At 52.9% G+C, this 21,708-nt stretch overlaps 1 protein-coding gene across 7 annotated transcripts in view; it reads right to left on the reverse strand.

Moving 5' to 3' along the window:
• The window catches only part of MOB2 (MOB kinase activator 2), a 63,892-nt gene that overhangs the window by 17,854 nt on the left and 24,330 nt on the right, over nt 1–21,708 (reverse strand). The window contains exon 1 of one of the 7 annotated variants that reach the window (XM_070230359.1): nt 623–693. The exons of the other annotated variants lie outside the window; for them this stretch is intronic. Coding sequence (XP_070086460.1) covers nt 623–678 — 56 coding nt within the window. The 5' untranslated portion in view covers nt 679–693. Of the gene's footprint in view, nt 1–622; nt 694–21,708 lie in introns of those variants that run through there. 7 annotated transcript variants of the gene reach the window in all.

Consider the following 21,708-nt stretch of genomic DNA (forward strand, 5'->3'; position numbering starts at 1 on the left):
AGGAGCAACTCTAGACCACAGAGAGGACACCTCAACACACAATAGGGAGAGGCTACCTCTGCCGGGCACAGCTGAGCACCACCAGCAGAGCTCCCCCACCCGGGAAGACCAGGCACAAAGGCCCTCTGCCCTCAAAGCACAGCATCCCCACGGCCAGCTGGGTGTCAACAGGAACTCAGGAACCACACTCTCCCACCACCTGTCCAGGGCACAGACCCCAACGGGATGCCATGCAGCCCTGACAGGTGAGACATGAAGCCCTGAGATGGGAGGACGTGGCCGGCCAGGCAGCTGGAATGACTGAGCACTCGAAGGAGCTTCTTGGCTTGTCTTGTTCTATTCCCTGCCCTGGTCCTAGAACCAGCACTTCTCCAAGGAGGCTGATTCCTTTCACTTGAGAAGGTTAAAGACCGTAATTACACACATGCTTTCAGGAAAGAGACGGGGAGGAAGCACTACCTAACTAATTCAATGAGGGCAAAATAAGAGCATGACAAGACAGGGAAAATTACAGAACAATATCCTTCACGAACACAGACATAAAATTCCCTAAGAAAACACCGGCAAACTGAATCCAGTAACATATAAAAAGAATAACAGACCATAACCAAGGGAGGCTCACCCCAGGAATCCAAGCTTAGCCAACATCTGAAAACCAGTCAGTATGATCCACCGCATTGACAGAATAAAGGGGAATGATCATCTCAATCAGATGCATAAACAGTACATGCAAAATACTCACAAAGACTCTCGGCAAACCAGGAGTAGAAGAGAATGTTCTCAGCCAAGAAAGGGACCGAGACAGGAGTCTACAGCCAATTGCAGGCATCCAGCTGAGACCCAAAACCTTTCCCGAGGATCAGGAACAGGCGGGACACTCACTCCCAGGGTTTCCACTCGGCGCTGGACGCCAGCCTCAGCTGGGGCAAGGAGGCAGAGACAGAAACAAAAGACACGAAAACTGCAAAGGAAAAGGTCGTCTTGTTTGGGAAATAACATGGTTGTATACACACAAAATCCTGGGAACCTGCAAAAAGTCTCCTAGAGCTAAAAAGTAAATTTAGCAACACCACAAGCTCAATACACAAAAACTAATTTTATTCCTATATACTAGCAACAAAAAAATAGAAAGTATAATTTATAAAACTGTTATTTACAATAGAATTTTTTAATTTTAAAAATAAATTTAAGTAAAACCGTAAAAAATCTGACTGAAAAGTACAAAGCACTGCTGAGAGAAATTAAAGACATAAATAAATGAAGAAATTCACCACAGTCAGAGATCAGAAGACTCAGTATTGTTACAACGTCAATTTTCCCAATTTAACAAGATTTAACCCAATCCTATCAAAATTCCAGCAGAATTTTTTGTAGAAATTGACAGGATGATTCTGACACATATATGGAAATGCAAAAGGACTTAGAACAATTAAATCAATCCTGCAAAAGAAGAACCAAGTTGTTGGACTCACTGATTTCAAGACTTACTTTAAAGCCATAGTATTCAAGACATTATATTACTGACAATATAAACAGATGTATAAATAAAACGCAATAAAGTCCAGAAACAGATCCACAGTTATATGGTCAAGTGAACTTCAACAAGGCGTTAAATCAATTCTATGGGGAAAGGATGTTTATGTTTTCCATAAACAGTGCTGGGAAAACTGAAAATCCATATGAAAAATAACTCAGCCCCCAGCACACACCATAACCAAAGGCAATTCAAGACAGATTAGAGACTGAAGCATAAAAGAAAAACCACAGCGCTTCTCAAACGAGCAGAGGAGGATGTCTCTGCCAAGCTCAAAGAAGGTGAGGACTTCTTAGGACACACGAAGCGCTACTATCAAAGAAAAAGCTGATGAAATACACTCCATCATCCGTCAGTGGACACTTGGCTCGCTCCCACCTCTTGGCTACTGTGAATAATGCTGCTGTGAACACGGGTGTGCAGTATGTCTTGAAGACCCTGCTTTCACTTCTTCTGGGGAGAGACCCAGAAGTAGGATTGCTGGATCACACAGTAATTGTGAGTTTAATTTTTGGAGGAACCTCCACCCTGTTTTCCACAGTAGCTATACAAATTTACATCCCCACCAACAGCACACAACACCCCAATTTCTCCTCATCCTCCAACAAGAAACACTTGTCGTTTTCTGTGTTTTGAGAGCAGCCGTCCTGACGGGTGTGAGGCGGCATCTCACTGTGGTGTCAGCTTGCATTTCCCTCATGACCAGTGACGCCGAGCACCTACGTCTTCTTTGGAGAAACACCTGTTCAAGTCCTTCGCCTGTTTCTGCATCAGGCTCTTTGTTTTTTTGTTGCTGTCTAAATGTTTTTGCTTATTTTTAAAAACAGAAGGAAAAGTATACTTTCTCCATAAGTTTCTTATGGAAAAGAGAGGAAATAGATGGAAGGAACAGCAGTGAGACTTCTTTGAATACATCTCGCTTTAAAACCTGACTTTGGAGCCATGCGAATAAACACTTTACATAATTACAAAACAAAATTAAACTTAAAAGGCTCTTCCTAAAAATTCAAAGTAAAAGGAAACAAACGAACCTGTGTATCTCTCTCAGCCTGCAAGGCGACACGACGTCCCAATGGGATACACACAAAGGCCCCAAACTGCATAAGCACCTCTCAGGCGGTTTTCTGTGCTCCTCCGCGGGTGCGGCTGGTGCGGTGAGCGCAGGGGTTCAGCACAGCTGAGAAGGGTCTCACGGTGTGGAGATGCAGATGAAGGTGAGTGAGGCCCTGACCCTGGCTTTGAAGTAACCGTAAGAGCTCACAGTGGACTATCTCACACTTTCCCTACCTCTGTCCACTGAAAAGGCAAGAAACAATGCCCAGCTCAGAGGCCGAGAGCATGCTTGAGGGCCAATGTGACTTCCACAAGACCTCCTCTGCAAGCAGCCAGGTGGCTCCTGAAGGCGGATTCCAAGTCTGCTCCTTGCTGCCCGAGGCCAACAGGGTCCTTGTCACCAGGACTCCGGACCAGACTGAAGAAAGTCCCTGGCCAAGGATGGGGTAATTTAAGTACAAATAAGGACATCAGCAACGGCTTCAAACACAAAGGTGTTTAAACCTTCATCCAATCCTACTTTTTACAAAACACCTCGTTGTTTACCTTTGGAGGATGGCAAAGACCAGATGTGTATTTTGAAGGCTAGTCAATGAAAGGAAGGACTTAAAATTTATCCTGCCTTTTGAGGCACCTGATTAGTCTAAGGGGGAAGATTTTCTTGATGGAAGTATTCCACCTAATACATGAAGAAGGGATGCCTTGGTGCAATTCCTAATGAATTAACAATTCTAGGCGGCGGCCAACAGTGGCTGCAAACAACCAAAAAAGACACACTTCCTCCTGGAAGTACACCCCCACCGCCAAGGAGTATTGCCCCCAAATAAAAAGAATGCAATCTAGCCAGTGTCCAGGTACAGCTACCAACTTACAGGACACACAGAGGAACATGAGAAACTAATCATAAGGGCACAATGAGCAAAATGCAGGCACAGGAAAAGCTGCCCTGTTTCATCAAGAAATGACCAAGGAAGAAAATAAAAGAGAAGGGGCTTTGGACTAAGAGACTCATGGGATAAAGCCTGCAGCCTAGTCAACGGCACTGTGCTAACAGCTCTCTCTGGCTGACTTCACCCTCCAATTGCGTGAGATGTCACCACTCAGGGGCTGGCTGACGGGGACATGGAATTCTCTGTGCTGTTTTTGCAATTTCTTGTGAAGTTTATAATTATTTCAAAATATAAAGTTAAAAGAGAGAATTAAAAAATCTGTCAACTAATTGCAACACAAGGACTTCACTTGAATCCAAACACTGAAAAAAGGCAAAGAAACTAGAGAAACATGAACATTGATTGAAAACTCGATGTTGTTAAGAATTTACTGCTTTTGGTATGATAATGAGATGTCTTACATTTAAGGAAAATAATCCCTATCCTTTATGTACACACAGAAATATTTACAGACGAAATGATACGATGTCCAGAACTTGCTTCAAAATAATTTGGCTGCTGGAGAGTTAAGGAAAGAAAACAGGAAAATGAGGGTTGTATTGGTGTCAACTGGAAACACAGCTTTGAACAGCACATCCACTACAGTCTCTCCCTCACCACCCTCTTCCCTTAAAGGCAGGGCGTGAATCAGGCCCCATCAGAGAAACAGGCTCAGCACAGGGTTGCTCTGGAGACAGGCTTCCCGGGAAGAGTTCCCCCGACCTCCTCCTCCAGCCCCTTTCCTCCAGTGCTCTGGGGTTCCCTCCCATTAAACTGCCAGAGCGACCTGAGTGTGGGGATTTATGGCCAAGCCCCAAGACCCAGACTAGGGAGCAGGGTGGGGATGATCCTGAGAGGGCAATGAGAACAGTACAACGTCAGACGACGGCTGCTCTCTTCTAAGTGACCGACAGAGGTACAAGCACTTGGGACTTACGAAGTGCGTGTGTGCATGTGTCTGCGTGTGTGCACAGGTATGAACGGGAGCTCAGAGAGGGCAGGTGCCTGCAGTGCACCGCCTCGGTCAGTCCCATGGGGACGTCCCTGGAAAAGCTAACGTGGCAGCGTGATTCACCCGTGCACAACCCCCTCCTGTCAGAGCTTCCGCCAGGTCTGGTGAGAAGAGCCTCGTGTCCTCAGATCCCATCAAGAGGGACAGAAAGCATTCCTCCTCCTCCTATTTCACCCAGACGCTGCTGCTGTTCCTCTTGTGCGAGTGTCTGGCTGTGAGTGCGGGAGCTTGTGCAGGGTGTCCACGGGCACACGGGGGGCTCGCGGCTGGGGACAGGCATGCTAGCTCAGCCATCCTCCAAGCATAGTGTGCCTGCTTGGACAGCTAACATGGTCAGCTTTCCCAACAAAACAGGAAATGAGAACCTTTCAAAGCACATGTCTATTTTTAAACGAAAGTCTAAATTATAACAACAGGTGACCACTGCACCAACGTCAGTGGAATTACATGGAATTTCTGGGCAGGGAGGGCATGCCTGGCTGTGGAGCACCTGTCTCTGAGACACTCATCTTTCAGTGGCCACAAGATGCACATCCTCAGGTTCCTCACACCCACCTCTGCTCCTGCCAGGCAGTTCGATTCCTCCAAAGGTAGGAGGAGAGAGGTGAGTGCCCTGTGGAGTTGGCCATACCAGAGCCAGTCCTGCTTCCTGCCTGTGCTGCCAAGGAGGGCCCAGACCCCCATGGTCCCGACATGTGCGGGTGCTCCAGTGGTGGCACCCTGAGCCACCGCAGGGTGGGAGCCTAGCAGCCCTGCCAGGTCTCGGCAGTTTGACCACTGGATGGCCAGCTGGGGCACAGCAGCAGCTCAGCGGGATCACAGTTAGGAGCAGCCAGCACACATCCTGCCCCTCAGCACATGGCACTGGGCTTGCCACGGAAGGAGCAAAGGAACCAGGGCTCTCCCAGCACTAAGGGTGGCCTTTCTCTACCACCAAGGAGCCACCACTTTCACAAGCTGGAGAAAGCAAAATACGACACAGCTCGGGGAAACAGAAGCGATTACACAACCTCAGTTTTACTAAGTGTGTGCAGACTTTAAACTTCACAGTCAAACAACGGGAGAGGGACGTGACAAGAATGGTATAGTCAGGGAGCAACAACTGGGACCTTTAGCAAGGAAACCTTTTAAACAAGAAAGTTCTCCCAACAAAACTTCCAGTTGGGACATCTATTCCCAGGCAAGATGGAGCAACAGGGACCAGATTCTACCTCCTGCTTGAAGCAACAGGACATTGGACAAAATGGGTGACAGTTTTCAAGACACTGAGCAACAGTAAACAAAGCACAGAGGTCCCGTGAGAAACAAACAAGGGGAGATGGACAGCCCAGCTCTTGCCTGGGGTGTTCTGCACAGCAGGAAGGGCTGGGGAGCCCAAAGCAGCCAGAGGTCAGGGACAGTGGCAGTGCATCAGGGGTCAGGGGTCAGTGCACCAAGAGGAAAGAGAGCTCCACAGATGTGCTGAGGGGACTCATCAGGTCCCTGCTGAGCACTGGTCAGGTGTGCGTGCAAGGAAATCCCTGAAGGGATGGAGGAAACACCAGGGAAGATCAGAGAGACAGTCCTCGAGGCTCACACAGGGCTAGAAGAGCTCCTTCTCCACCAGCCAGAGTGGAAAAACTCAATCTACAGGCACAGGAGGAGTACTTGAGAGGTTTCCATCAGTACTGAGAAGAATGAGCCCATAATGAAGCATCGCCATAATCCCACCAAACAGAACAAATACAAGAGCTGAAAGGGATCAATCGTTTCCAAACCGAGTCCAAGATACAAAGCTCAAGAACCCTCACAGACATACAAAAATATCCAGCACAAAACAAGGCAAAGTTCACAATATCTTACATTTAATCAGAAATTACCAAGGCTTCAAGGAAGGAAGAAAATGCAATCTATTATGAGGAGTCAAATTAATAGATTGGAAAAAAATCAAAAACGGCCAGATGACAGAATTACAAGACAATGGCATTAAAAAGTCATTATAACTGTATCCCATCTGTTCCAGAAGCTAGAGGAAACACTGGACATGTTAAACAGAGATATGGAAGATTTTTTTAAAGATCCAAATTGAACTTCTAGACATAGAAACTAAAATATCTGAGTTTGAAAAATACTCTGGGGGCCGGCCCGGTGGCGCAGCGGTTAAGTTCGCACGTTCCGCTTCTCGGCGGCCCGGGGTCCGCTGGTTCGGATCCCGGGTGCGGACATGGCACTGCTTGGCAGCCATGCTGTGGTAGGCGTCCCACGTATAAACTAGAGGAAGATGGGCACGGATGTTAGCTCAGAGCCAGGCTTCCTCAGCAAAAAGAGGAGGACTGGCAGTAGTTAGCTGAGGGCTAATCTTCCTCCAAAAAAAAAAAGAAAAGAAAAAAAAAAGAAAAATACTCTGGAGAGGATTAACAGCAGATTGAACACCTTGAAATCAAAGATAGCAAACTTGAAGATATGGCAATAGAAGCCATCCAAAATGAAACAGGGGAAAAGTGACCTTGAAAAGGGTGCTTGGAGAACAAGTCCCAGGCTGGGGACATCTTTTTAAAACATATATGTGATAGAGGACTTGCATCTCAAATACTTACTGACCTTTTACAACTCAACAACAACTGCAGACAGTGGAAGGTCTGAAGAGACCCTTCACTGCAGAAGAGCAAAGTCAGCAGAAAAGAGCCCCTCGAGATCACATGACAAAGAAACGCAGGCTGAAACTGCAAGGAGTGCTCATGCCCACGAGAACTACTACAGGCCCATGGCCCGTGCATGCCCAGCACTGACAAAGAGGACAACGTGGCACCCTGACGCGTTAGTGCAAATGCAAAAGGGCACAATCATAGTAGAACACAAATCGGCCATTTCTTAAAATATTAAACATACACATATCGTGGGACCAGGCAATCCACTCTGAAGAGAAGAGAAAGCACGTGTCTATACAAATCCTGCACACAGCGTTCAGACCAGCTTCATCAATAACGGTCAAAATCCGGAAACAACACAGGTGGCCACCAGCCAACGGACAGACCGAGGCCTGTCACCATGGAATCCTACTTGGCAAGAGACAGGAAAGGCCTCCAGACACTTGCAACAACGTCACCAAGCTGAGTGGAAAACGAGCTCACACTGCATGATGTTACTCATTCAAACTTCCAGAAAATGGCACTAACCTGTAACGACAGAAGCACGCCAGTGGTTGCCTGGAGCAGGGCAGAGGGTGAGGAGGGGCAAGAAAGAAGAGCCACAAAAAGGCACGAGGAAACTTCTGGGGCGATGATATGTCCATGTCCTTGACTGCGGTGATGGCTCATGGTGTAGACTCACGTCAATGTGTACTAAACCGAACCTTTATACATGTGCAGTCATTGTGTGTCAAGCACACCGCAGTAGAGGCTTAAAGACAACTTCTATGACGCCCCCTTGCTCAACTCCTATCCAGCTGCCCACCTGCCCGCCATCAGGACTCTGACGGGCACCTCAAACTCAGCCAGCCCCTCCAGAGCGGCCCTCCTGCTGTCCTCCCCAACTCAGGAGGCACTTGCTCTGTCCTCCCAGTTCCCCGGGAAGCCTCGAGTCCTCCTAACACCCCTCCCATACCCACATCCACCCATCAGTGATCCTCACGGCCCTATCGACAGAGCACATCCAGATGGGTGTCTTCCCACCTGTCCACCCTGGCCACAGCCCCAGTCACTCTCACTGAGGACTGAAGTGGCCTCGACAAGTCTCCCTCCCTCCTCCCTTGCCCCCTCCAGTCAATTCTCCACAGAACTGTGGGCGTGATCCTTCAAATATAGCTCAGATCCATCCCTCCTCCACTCAGAAGTCCCTGTGCTTCCACATCGCCCAGAGAATAAGCCCAAGTCCTATCAGGAGCCTTGACTGCCCTTTAGGCCCCCTCCCTCAAGCTGACCTCGCTACAGCCCTGCCCATCTCCTGCTGTTCCTGCCTCGGGCTCCTGCACTAGCTCTTGGCTCTGGCTGAACAGTCTTCCTCAGACACCCACACAGCCCAGTCACTTGCATCCTGCAGGTCTCTGGATCAGACTGCAGCTTATCAAGGAGGCCTTCCCGACTGTCCTATCGTGAACGCAGCGCTCACCCATCGCCCTGCCCTGAGTCCCTCCTCTACCCAGCCGTCAGCAAGCCTCAGGCAGGGCAATCTCTTCCGTTAGGTGGAGGGTCTCTAAGGGCAGGGGTCTTGTTTTGCTGACTATATTTCCAGCACCAAGAATGGGATGGGAGGGCAGTCAACATTCACTGAACGCACGCAGGAATGAATGAAACTCTAAATTAGCACGAGGTCCAGAAAGCAGCTCTTAAAGCAGAGAGAACTCACAGGCAGGTGGAGAAAGAAGGCGAACCACAACCACCAACCAACCAAAAACCTGTCTTCCTTCTCCAAAGTTATTCCTTCTCCATGCCCCATGCCCTGTGGTTCGAGAACAGCATCCAGGGTGGATGACAGCTCTCAGCTGTGGGGCTGTGGGCTCCTCCGGGGCTGAGGCTCCGTCAAGCTCAGGGCCACAGGCTCTAATCACGGACTCTCTGGGGCCAGGAACATCAGTCAAGGTGGACACTCCCCAGCTGTAACCCATCATTCCATAGCAACCTCTAGAGTACGTTCTGTCCCCATGATGCTCCCCAGGTGCTCAATCACGCACACAAACAGTGATGACAATGGTAAACCCACAGGCCTGGCTAGAAGAGAAGCACACCCCTGAAACGGCCACACCAACGCCGGGGGCAGCAGCTGCAGCAGGGGGCGCTGGTGGTCCACAGCACCTGCCCGGGGCCAGGCTGCACTCCTGCTTCTCAGGCGCATCCCATGGAGCTCTGGCCATGGCCCCCGTGGCCACAGCAGGTAAGGGGTCCCCAGAGAAAGGTGCACTGTCCATCTAAAGTGCGACCTGCACCCAGCTGAGAGAGCCAGCAGGCACAGGGACCAGGCAGGGCGTACTTTCACGACCACTGCTCTGAGAGCCTGCAGCCTCGCCTGCGAGCCCCACCCTGCGTGTCCTGCCAGCACACCTGCACACTGCTACCTCCTGAGCTGCCCTGTGGCCTCGCTCGCTCCCACAGCTCCCCAGTGCCCTTTCCACGCTCCTCTAGACGTCTGTCCCCTCCCCTGCTTCCAGTAGAGGCCTCGACCCCACAGTGCCCCTCACAGGGACTGAAGTGACAGGGCCTGGGCAGGACCCCACCGGGTGCCCCCAACTGCTCTTTCCACACCAAGCCAGCATCACCAGACGCATCTCTGTTGCTGCAGTCAGCCCCTCGTGCAGTTATCTGTCTATACTCACTGCCTTCCCCAGGATGGGAGATCCAGGCACAGCCATAACAGAAGGAACATTAACTGCTAACTGCAAATGTGGTAAGTGACAGAGAGCGACGTGAGGGTGCTGTCCAGTGTCTGGCTCACGGCTCCATCCCTTCCTTTCCTCGACAAGTGTGGAGGACATGCCAGTCTGTGCCAGGCAGTCTTAGCTGCTGAGAGCTGCACTGGTGGATCCCTGCCCCTCAAGAAATGCCAGAACGCAGGGCCAGGGTTGTGCTGCTGCTTCATCCCACATTCCTCACTTTGAAGTGCACCCGCACCCAGTGGGCACTAAAGAAACATGTACTGAGGGAGGGGGGCAGACCCACTGGAATTAAACAAGGAAGAAAGAACAGGAGAATGCCTTTTTGATGTGGCCACTCAGGAGAAGAGCCCAACCCGCCTGCCCATCAGGGCTCTGCTGCCAGGCAACTAAAACCCCAGTCCCCATCCCAATGCACGTGCATTCTGTACACCACTGGGCTGAGGCCCCACAGGCCCATCACCAATGCCTGTCCTCCGGACCACCATGGCCAGGGGCCTCAGTGACTGCCAGAGGGAGGAAGGCCTCACAGCTCAGCTCTGGGATAAACAACAGCCTCATGAGGGTCTGCAGACCCCTCCAGCTGCAGAGCGACTTGTTGGACAGGAAAGCATGTGTGCTCCTCACCAATGTAGGGGAGGCCCTCGCCCCGCTGCATGACCTGCTGGCTCTGGGACATCTGACTTTGAAAAGCAAATGCTGGTTAGTTCTGATCCCTTGGAGATTGTTCCATGAGCAAACACCTTTTAGAGGCATTTCATGTGTGGCCAGGTCAAGGGTGCCCCAGCAGAGGGACCAAGGCAGCCCCTGGCGCCCTGAGCACTAAACAGAACGTGACCATGTGGCAGTGCTGGGCTTCCCAGGGTCCACCTGGCTCCCTGACACCTGCTGTGTGGCCTCAGGCCAGAGTGCTGCTCTGTGTGTCAGCTTACTCACTGGAAAACGGGGCCACCTCCTCAGGGACCCTCACAGGGGCTCCCTGTACAAGAGGAGCACGCATCATTTATGTGTGTGTGTGCACGTGTGAGAGACAGAGAGCGCGAGCTCCCTGCCCATCTCATAGGCCCTGCCTGTGTGCGCCCTTCACTCACTCAACAAGGGGTGTACAAAGGTGTACTAAGGTACTCAGGGTAGGGCGTGAGCGAGCCCAACACAGCCCCAAACCATGGCTGTGAAGTGCAAAGTCTTGGCACCCATGAGTGTCTGACCCCAACAGGCTGTGGGGAAGGGTCTGGGATGAGTGAGGCCCAAGGGATGCGGGGCTTAGGTGGGCAAGGAAGAGGACAGTCTTTTAGGGGAACAGCATGTGCAGACCCCTGGAAAGGGGAGTGTACAGAGACCAGGGGGCTCTCTAAAACCTCCCCACCAAGAGAGCTGTGCAAGGGCTGAGGATGGGGCAGCTAGGCCGGGTTTGGGTCCGTCTGGAGGCAGGCGGAAGAGCCCTGAAGGGCTTATGTAGGTGAGCCGTGATCGGAAATGCCCTGGAGCTGGGGCTGGGTGAGTAGGCGGCTGGGTCACAGCAAGGGGACGGAGAGGCAGAGAGATCGAGAGAGGCCTGGACAGGAGCTGGATGCAAGCGCAGGGCTCAGCTGACAGCACTGCAGCCAGGCTGCCAAAGAGCCGCTGGGCCGCCTGCCTCACCCCTGCCTAGATGTCCTGCATGACCACTTGTGCTAGCACTGTCACCTCACGTGACATGTGCTGGTCGCCGTGCAGAGTATTAAACCCTTGCCATGGTCCAGTGACCCGCAAACAAGAGCCCTGCTCCACCCTGGAGATGGAAACACGGCAGCCCCCAGGCACCAACCAGCTGAGCGATGTCCCCTAGTGCTCCTCCCGGCTGTGACAGGATGCTTAGCCAACAATGCCCACGAGTGCAGAGCAGCAGCACCCACATTGGCAGCAGCAAGCAGTTCCGACAGCGAGTGAGACTCTCCATGGCGGCCCAACACCAAAGAAGAAGCCGCCCCCGGAGCACGGGCGCCCCCACATACTTCCTCACACTCAGACATCTACAAACGCCTGCAACGGCAGCAAATGCACAACTGGACCAAGCCAGGGGGCCTGGCCCACCCAGGCCAGGAGTGCCGAGTGGGACAAAGCCACCTCCTTGATGCCCTCTTGTTACCAACACAGAGTCACCAGGAGTCCAGCTTGTGCCCTGTGCTCCCAAATTAACACTGTACCTGGAATAGCAGAGGTGCCAGGAAGGACTGGTCAGGGCAGCACCTAGTCAGGGTCAGGGTGTAGGAGCTGTTCCTGGTCAGCCTCATGCCCACGGGGAGCACTCTCGGGAAGAAATCCAGAATAAACTGCTGTCGTCTTGCCCTACAAGAAGGAGGCGCGTGCCTGCCTGCCACACTTTTCTGAGTGGCGGCTCTCTCCCTCCTTTCCAGCACCAAAGAGCCTGCAGGAAAGGAGGCCGCCCCCACCAGGAGGAGTGGGCACTTCAGAAAGCAAACACACAGCCTGGGACCTTCGTTCTATGGCTCCCAGGGCCTTTGAAGCAGGCCGACCCCACCACCAGTGGCTGGAGGCTGGGCACAGACACTGCTGCCCGGAAAGCGACTCATGAGCAGGCACAGTGGGAAGGCTTATTGCCAGTGTCACCGGGGGGGGAGATTACCAACCTGCCCAAAGGAGGGAGCAGGCTGCATCCTAAGAAGAGCTGGCCCCCGAGAGCGGCCCCTCAGACTCGCTCGGACCACCTGGGCCTCAGGGCCTTGGACATCCTCTCCTGGCCCCTTGAGACCTACCTTCCTGCCTGCCTTATTGGTAAACAAGCAGGTGTGACGCAATAGTCAGCTCAGTGCCCTGGCACTTGGGGTGGGTTTTCAGAAGAAAAGAAAGAACCTTTATAACACCGAAAAGTTAAGCTGGAGAGTTCCAAACCTCAATGGGGGCCTGGAAGGCAAGACAGAGTCCTTTCTTTAAATCTAAAACAGCTGGCAGAGAGCTCCCAGAAGGAGCCCAGCCCAAGTAACAAAACATCTCCACATCAGAATTACACACATCGTGCCCTGTGTGTACCATCTCAACGGGCCTCCCAACCCTGCAGGATAACCCAAGCAACACTCACACCATGTCCCCCATGGGAAAAGGATGATGGAAAAGATCCACACGAACCCTGAACTGCAGTACACAGGGCAGGTGCCACGCACACATGTAGAATACATCAACAACCTCCAACTGAGGGCACTCAATCCACCCCCATTTGTAATTTTCCTCTACGCAAGACAAGCATCTGGACTGTCCAGGCCCACATGGACTCCTCTGGGGGCTGCACACTGCAAAGTAGTGTGTGTGTGTGTCTGTGTGTGTGAGAGAGTGAGTGTGTATCTAAGTGCTTCTGTCTGAGGATGCGTGAGTTGTGTGTGTGTGAATTTGTGAGTATGTGTATCTGTGGGTGTGTGTGTGCAACTGCTGGGCAATCTTGCTAACCCTCCTCTTCCCTCGCCTCCCCGGGCCAGACCACACTCCACTCGGCCACACTGGCCCCTAACCACACTAGAGCGCACGGGCACACACCCACCTCAGGCCGGGCCCTCCTGCTCCTGTTCTTCCTCCAGACTCTTTCTCATGTCCTTTTGGGTTCTGTGCATGCGTCAGCTCCCAAGGATGCCTCCCCTCACCACTGCTGCTCCACTCTCCTCCCAGCATGCTGGCTGGCACGTATGTGGCTTGTTACTTCCCATCACTACCACCAGGGTTAAGGTCAGGAAAATGGGGCGTTGCCACATCCCGATACTTACAATGATCCTTGGAAGGTAGTGGGGACCCGAGACCTTTCTGACTTCTTGAGTGAACTGGCTTCATCAGCTGTGGCTTCATAGTGTCACCTTCCCTGGAGCTCCAAACTTAACTCTTGGACGGAGTTTGATGCTGTGCCTCCCGCACCCTGGACCACCCTTATCTGCATAGCCGTCCCTGCTCTGACAGCCTCCCAGCTGAGGGGCAAGGTCAGCACCGTACGCCTCATCACTACTGTGCTGAGACCACCCTGCCCTTGTCTGCCTGCTGTCCTTGCATTTGTGTCAAAGTGGCACAAGAAGCAAGACACTTTTCAAACACTGGACGAGCTCTGATGTCTGGGGAGAGATGGGAGACCTCCAATCATGGGCTCCTGACTGGGAGGCAGTGTGGCCACTGGACAGGTGTGAGGTTTCCACCACTGACTATCCAGGCCCAAAGAGGCAGTTCTGGAGAATACCTGCACAGAGCCCAAAGCACATTAGTGAAAGGGCTGGACCTCGAGTCTTAGGACCACAGGGACACAGCAGGTGCCAGAGCTCACCCTCCTGGCCTTCCCACTTTGCCTCTTTGATAACTGCCAGCTCCAGTGGAGGACACAAAAAGAGACGCAGGGCTCACGCACAACTATGGCCCCTCCCTGCCTGACCCTGACCCTCAGGGACCCAGCCGCAGACGCACAGAAAGGCGCATGCGCCAAACTGCAAGTTCTGCTGGGAAACCGCAGGACCAAAACCTCAGTCCTTGCACACGAAATGGCGAGCCACCACGAGCACAGTCCACAGAAGAGAAAGACTGATATGCTGGATGCCATCCAAAGGCAGGACAATTGTGCCTCAAAAGACACTAGTGAGAAAATGAAGAGATAAGTAAGCCACTTACTGGAGACGAGCACCTGCAAATCACAGAGACACAGAACTCATGTCCACAACAGAGAAGGCCTCCCTAAACCCAACAACAAAAAGACAAACAATCCAATTAAAAAATGGGCAAGAGGGCTGGCCCCATGGCCTAGTGGTTAAGTTTGGCATGCTCTGCTTTGGTGGCCAGGGTTCACGGGTTTGGATCCTGGGCACGGACCTACACCACTCATCAGCCATGCTGTGGCAGGCATCCCACACATAAAGTGGAGGAAGACTGGTACAGATATCAGCTCAGGGCTAATCTTCCTCAGCAAAAAAACCCAAAAAACAAAATAAAAACAGGCAAGAGACTTTAATAGACATCTCCCTAAGGAAGACAAAGGAATGCTGGGAAGTACAGAGACAGACCTACACATCAGTCAGCAGGGAAACGCATGCTGAAACCACAGCGAGACAGCACCCCATACCCAGCAGGACGGCCACAATCAGACGCCGTGACGACAAGCTGATGAGGACGTGGAGAAGCAAGAGCAGCTGGTGGGAAGGGAAGAGGACACAGCTCTTCACGAGGAACTGGCAAACGCCTCCCAGAGCCATACATCTGCTTCCCATTCGATCCAGCAATCCCACCATGTCTTAGAGAGAGGAAGACAGAGGGCACATGAAGACCGACTGTGAGCATAACAGCAGCGACACTTGAGGGCCTCAGACGCTGGAGACAACCTAAACCCATGGTGGATGGCTAAGCAAGCTGTGTCTTATCATAAGAGATGACTTCTTATCCAGAAAAGGAACAAGGTGCAGACACACACAACCACCTGGGTGAATCTCAAAGCACCCAGCCCAGTGAGAGAACAGACCCCAAATGCTTGACACTCCATAATCCCATCTACACGAACTCCAGCAAGAACAAAATGGTTATGAGAGAAAGCAGCTCCGTGGGTGCCAGGGGCCAAGGGTGTGGTGAGGGGCCGTCAAATGTTCTGTATCATCACTGCAGGGTGGCCATCAGCTACCTACTCTGTCAAATGCCATCAGTGTACACTTGAGGTTAGTGGACTTTGTTGAATGTCAATTATACCTCCCTCAAGCTGACCAGAGGCATGCGTGTACACACACACACACACACAGAACACAACATTCCAACAAGAGAGCAGGGGTCCTGTCTGGCACACCCTTGTGAACCTGGCAGACATGACAGAGTGGGGAGCCATATTCCTAAAGGCTGGAACCACATGACTCCAGCTGCATAAAGCCTAGCAGGCAAGCAACACACAGGGCCAGAAGAGGGAGGGAGGGGACATCACAGGGCTTCTGCGTGCCGCCACCTTCCCAGCCCGTGATGTGGGGTGGTGGCGTGGTGTGTTAATCTGAAGCCCACACAACAGCACTTGGAATTGTGCTTTCTCTACACATGCTGTGTTGTAACGAGCTATTCACTCAAAAAACGCCTACAAGAAAGATGAAGACTGTGCTCGTGGTGTCTCACCTCTCTTATTTTTACACTGGATGGTGGTTAGAGTATTTGTTACAGATCTGTCAATTCCGTTTTGTATGACTGAACTACTTCACAGTAACAGAGAGCTTTGTGTTTTCAAAGATGAAAGGAGGGAAGGGAAGGTTTTAGGGGCTGGAAGCTCTCATCTGGGGTCCCAGTGCGACTGGTACTGACAAACCATCCTCAGGGCCCAGAGAGAACCTGCTGGCAGATCACATCTGCTCCATGCCCCCACTTCAGCCACATGCCTCTGCCCTGGGCTCCCCTCCCAAGAGCTGGGCTCCTCAGCCTCATCCCCCAATTAAACCACCCCCACAGGGGGCACATCCAGACACCCCACAACCCAAACTCAGGCCTTGAGAACACACGGTTGTCCCCTAAAATGTGAAAAAAAAATCTCCCACTGCAGTAAAGTCACTATTCCCATTACTGGAAATGTCCTGGGAGCGACCTGCAGAATGCCACTTCTGTTACTGTGATGCCTCCCCAATGTCCTAGTGGTCACTGCCCATGTGGGGTCACTGCACTGGCTCAGAGAGAGGGCAAAACTGGAGTTGCCATGCAAATAAACCAGGTTGGTCCCAAGGAGACAGCACTTAGGAAATGCCCATCAGGACGTGAGTCAAGGAGACAGACTGCAGAGAAAGGCGGGGCCTGCCCTGTGAGCTGATGGCTGACTCGGCCCTTTTCTGCAGTGAGAGCCGCTGGTGCAGCGACCCAAACAGCCTCCCGAGGTCGGAAGCCCTCATTCCGTGCCATCCAACAAGTCAGAGGAGAAAGGAGCAATCCCTCCTGTGGCAGCCCAAGGCCATTTCTGCACCACCCCCTTGGGCTGGGTGCACTTAGGCAGGTGCCCCTGCAGGCAAGGGGTAGGACCCAGGCTCAGCAAGGGCCGGGCCATCACGCCAAACCTGAAGCATCCTGAGCAGGGTGGAAAGAGCCTTCACATCCCTCCCTGAGAGTTCGCTGGGCCAGGAGCCCTGAGCACATGCAAACGGGAATGAGAGAGAAGACTGACTGCCTAGAACCCCCAACTCCTGGGCCTCAGCGCTCCCACATGTTCCTGTCACCTCTGCTGCCCAGAGGTGATGCCAAGCCCACAGGTGATGCCATGTCATGGGTAATGCCCAGCCCGGGGTAACACCACGTCCAGAATTCCAGGAGTAATGCCATGTCCAGGGTTCTGGGAGTGACACCATGTCTGAGGGTCCGGGGATCAGAGGGTGATACCATGTCCGGGGGTCTGGGACTAACACCATGCCAGGGATGACACCACATGCGCAGGTCTGGGAGTAACGGGAGTCCGGGGGTGACGCCACATCCAGGAGTCTGGAGGTAACACCTGCGTGCAAGTCCACAGCACTGGGTAGTCCCCCCACAACACACTCCAACTACTTTCCTGTGTTTGCTCACTTAAACCTTGACATTCCCATTTTACAGAAGAAGAAACTGAGGCATAGATGGAGCAAAAGATCCAACACAGGCAGCCTTTGCCCTTAACCACCCCCACCACCCCAGGAGGGGACAAGGGGACGGGCACATCTGGAAGGAGGGGAAGGAAGTTTATTTCTAGCTCGGCCATAGTTCAGCTGTCCTGAGCAGAGCAGGCCCTTGGTGGCCTTGTCACCAGCAGCCCTGCAGCTGGCTCGGGAGGTAAGACAGCTCCCACTTCCAAAGGCCAGCATCACTCTGCTCCCTCCCACACCGTGGTCAGCAGAGGGAAGACCTGTGGAAGGAGCAGGCCCTGAATTCACACTGCTCCCAGCAAGCTGCCGACAAGCCTCACACCAGGAGAAACACCCAACGTGCAACACCATCCCCTTCACACGCTGGCCCCACGGAAACGGGAGTGGTGGCGGCCTCACCCCTCCCAGGGCTCACTGGGCACACCCATCCAGGGAGCAGGGTCCGCTGTGGCAAGGCAGGAATGCAGACACAGAGGCTGGAGGAGAACCATGGCTGGGCTTGGGCCCACTGCCCAGCAGGGCTCACCCTGCATTCCTCGCATGCTGGCCCAACACCGCTGAACAACCAGGCTGAGGAAGTTGGGGAAGACCCTCTGGGAGGCAGGTGGAGAAGACACACAGGGGTCAGGCTGGAGGTCAAGTGCCCTCCTGGAGCCTCGCCACCAGGGTGACCATGGAATAACCAGGACGCCAGGGCGCAGCACTGAGGTCAAGCAGAACTGGAGCCCCCTGGAACAGAAGGAGGGAGGCAGGCTGCACCCTACACAGGGCTGGGGCCACATCTTAGCACCAATGTAGAAGGCAGGGAAAGGTACCACCACATCACCAAAATCGTTCTGTTTCAAGTTTAAGTCAAGCCAAACTTCAAACAACTAAAGTGGCTGTCGGAGCCTCCCTAGTCACCCCGCCTGGCCCCCGGCCACCACTGACCTTGGGGGGCAAGAGTGTACAGGCTGCGTGGCAGCCACCTCTGGCAAGTCTTCCCTCCTGACCCCCACACTGGCGTCTGCCAGACAAGTGCCCGCTGGCCTTGGGCACAGGCAAGGTGGCCCAGTGGCGGAAAGCTGGCTGAGACCCACTGACTTAACAGAACTCCTTTGTTTAACGTGGCAAAAAGTCTGTGTGCTGCAGAGGCAGAGCCCCAGCTCTCGCCTGCTGAACGCGAGGCCCGGGTGAGCGACACACATGCTGCTCACAAACAAGGGCGTGGGGGCAGCGGTGTGCACTCACTCCTGTGAGGTCATGTGGGCTCATGGTAGGGGACAGGTGACCCTCAAGGCAGCAGGTACCAGGCCCAGGTAACCAGTGTCCAGGCTCGGTCCACAGGAGGAGGTTCGGAGTCCACGCCGCTCCTGTCCAGCGGAGCCCTAAGACTTCTCCCAGGGCTGCCCCTCCCCCTCGTATGGGTCTGGCCACCTCCAGGTACTCTGGCAGAAAAAAACACTGCAATCCAAGCAAGAAACAACCTTTTATTAGAAAATGCCAGAGAGGGATAGAGGAGGGTCACTGCGCTGCGGAGAGCAGTGGTAGGGAAGCTTCCAGAGAGGGAGGGAGCCTGAGAGAGGCCCAAGCCAAGGAGCGGACTTCCTGCCCCACAGCCCCTACCCACAGGCCCCTGGGAGTGCCCCTGGGTCACCCCCAGGGAGTCAGCTGCGCCCAGGGCTCCAGGACGTCCCTTCACAGGTCTGGGAGAGTTCGGGGTGACTCTGTCAGAACTACAGACTTGAAGGTGTCCGTGTGCACGTCCGAGTGCCAAGCTGGCCGACACTCCCTGTTGTGCAGGCACGAACACACACCAAAATCCAGCCACACCTGGGCCACAGCATTCACATGGGTGTGAGAGTCAAAATCACCAAAGAGCTCTGTCCACATAAGAGCTTTGGCAGCAGCCCCCCTGATGGGCCAGGGCCTGGCGTCATCCACTTCCTGTCGTGGCCATCGGGCCTGGGTGGGCCTGTCCCTGGTTGTTTCGCAAGGGGTAACGGGAACACAGTAGGTCACAGACAGGAAGACTGAGGCCGCCAGCCGTGCTGGGAGAAGGGACCCCGGTCCTCCTCTCCTGGACACCCTGCTCGCCAAGGGCAGAAGCAGGCAAGCAGCCCCCATGGCACAGTCCCCACCCACTGGAAATTCTGCTATCTCCTTTGACATCAGAGGGAAGGCATCAGATGTGGGAGTTTAGGAAAGCCAGAGCATGAGATGCCCTGGCCCATATGTCAGATTCCTCAAGGGAGGCCCAGCTGGTGAGTGGACAAAGCTTAGGCCCAGAGGAGCCGCTGCGGTGGGGAGACACTCAGCAGAGCGCTTGCCTGGGCCGGAGGGTCCAGACAGGAGCCTGGCCTCCCACCCTGGGGCCTCCTGGACATGAAAGTTCCTCCAGGCCCACCGCTGGCCACCCTGCTGGGCCCAGGCCCCAGTCCTCAGAGGGCTCTTCCTAAAACCCAGGCATGTTGCTGTCATTTCTTGGCTTAAAGTCGCCCAGGACTCCCATCCTGCTCTGAAGCCTCGGGGGCTCTCAAGGTCTCCACGGCCCCCACGTGATCTCCCCTGCCCATCTCCCACCATACCAGCCTGGCCTCGGGAACACAAGCATACGGCCACCTCAGAACCCCTGCCTTGCTATGTCCTCAGCCCCAAAAAGCCTCAAGGCCAACCCCTCCCTTGTTCCTCCACGTCTCAGCCCAAATGTCACCTGAGACCCCTACCCTCCACCTCACAGAGCACCCCGGCCACCATCCCCTCTCCCTGCTCTGCTGCGGCTACTTTAGCTCTGGGAGAGGAAACATGCGCATCAGCTTCCATTACCGCCTCAGGGTTGAGAACAGGGTCCAGCATCAGCAGTGGTATAAGGCATGTTTCTGAATGAATTCCTAATACGCAAATTAGAATATTTGCAAATCAATAAGAAAAGTTACCACTCTCCCCCAAAAAATAAGCAATAAAGGGCAAGGAATGAACCATCCACAAGGAAAAAAATGACAAAAGGTCAACAAACCTAAAAAGAGAAGATCGATTTCGCTGACTTACAAGCAACCCCACTGAAGCCAAGATGTTTTTCTTCTTCTGATCAAGGAAGGCAGAAAAGCAGAGGACGCCAGTGCTGGAGAGGCTCGCGCACACTCCCTGCCCAAAGGCTGCCTCACGAAACCTTCCAGAACACACAATGTGAAGGCCCTTTGACCAGAAAGTCTGCTTTTAGGAATTTATCACGAATACGCAAACTCGGAATGACTTATGAATAAGAAAGCTGAGAGAAGCATTGCTTAAAAATAAAATGTTGGAAACTGCCTCAAGGTGCACCAACAGGGGCTAGTGCATAAGTTACGCACATGCTCATCAGAGATGAAGTCTGTCCATGTTGGGCACACGGTGACACAGGCAGGCCACAGCACAGGACACCTGGAAGGTGTACACCTTGAACAGCTCCGTGGGGGCCATGATCTGATGTGGATTTTACTTTCTTTATAATTTTACTAATTATTGGAATTTTACATATGAAAATACATCAGTACTGTAATTAGAAGAAAAAAAAGCTATTATAATTTTGGAGAAAGATACACATAAAAAGGCCTAGATAGAAAATGCTAAAAATAGGTGATTTGTCGCCAAGTTTCCAAATTTTCAGTTATTTTGCTTTTATAATTAAAAAAAGAAGTTACTACCCATATTCTAATAAAGACTTCTAAAAATCAGATGCAGCAAAACATTTGGCAGTTACACACTTGCACCACCCCTCCTAACAACACCCTCCAACTACCTCCCTGAGGTGTGCAGAAGCAGATGGCCGCACAAGGACCTGCTAGTGCTCGAAGGAGCTGTGGCCATAATAGGGACGAGTGACCACCCACACGTCCACCATCGTAGTAGCCACACCACAGACCACACTCCACAATCAGGAGGAAAGAACTGCTGCTAAGCGCAGGGAGTGACTGCAAGGCCGAGAGAACGACCCGACAGACAACGCGCAGAACCACAGGCCCCATTTGCTCAACATTCTAGGACAGGAAAACCACAGTCAGAGCAGAGAGGCAGCTGCGGGAGGGCATGAGGAGGGAGCTCTTCCAAGGGATGAAGATACTACAGGTGCTGTTTACACGAACCTACACCTTTGCCAAAACTCATCGAACCGTACACTTCACACTGGAGGAGTTTATATAAATTAGACCCCAATACTACTGATCACACATACACAGACAAGAGAGGGGTTGATGGCTGATGAGATGAGGCCGAGGGGGTGCCAAGCACAGATCCTGCTCCCG

Source organism: Equus caballus, chromosome 12, assembly GCF_041296265.1.
Source record: "Equus caballus isolate H_3958 breed thoroughbred chromosome 12, TB-T2T, whole genome shotgun sequence".
In the NCBI taxonomy this organism is placed as follows: Eukaryota; Metazoa; Chordata; class Mammalia; order Perissodactyla; family Equidae; genus Equus; species Equus caballus.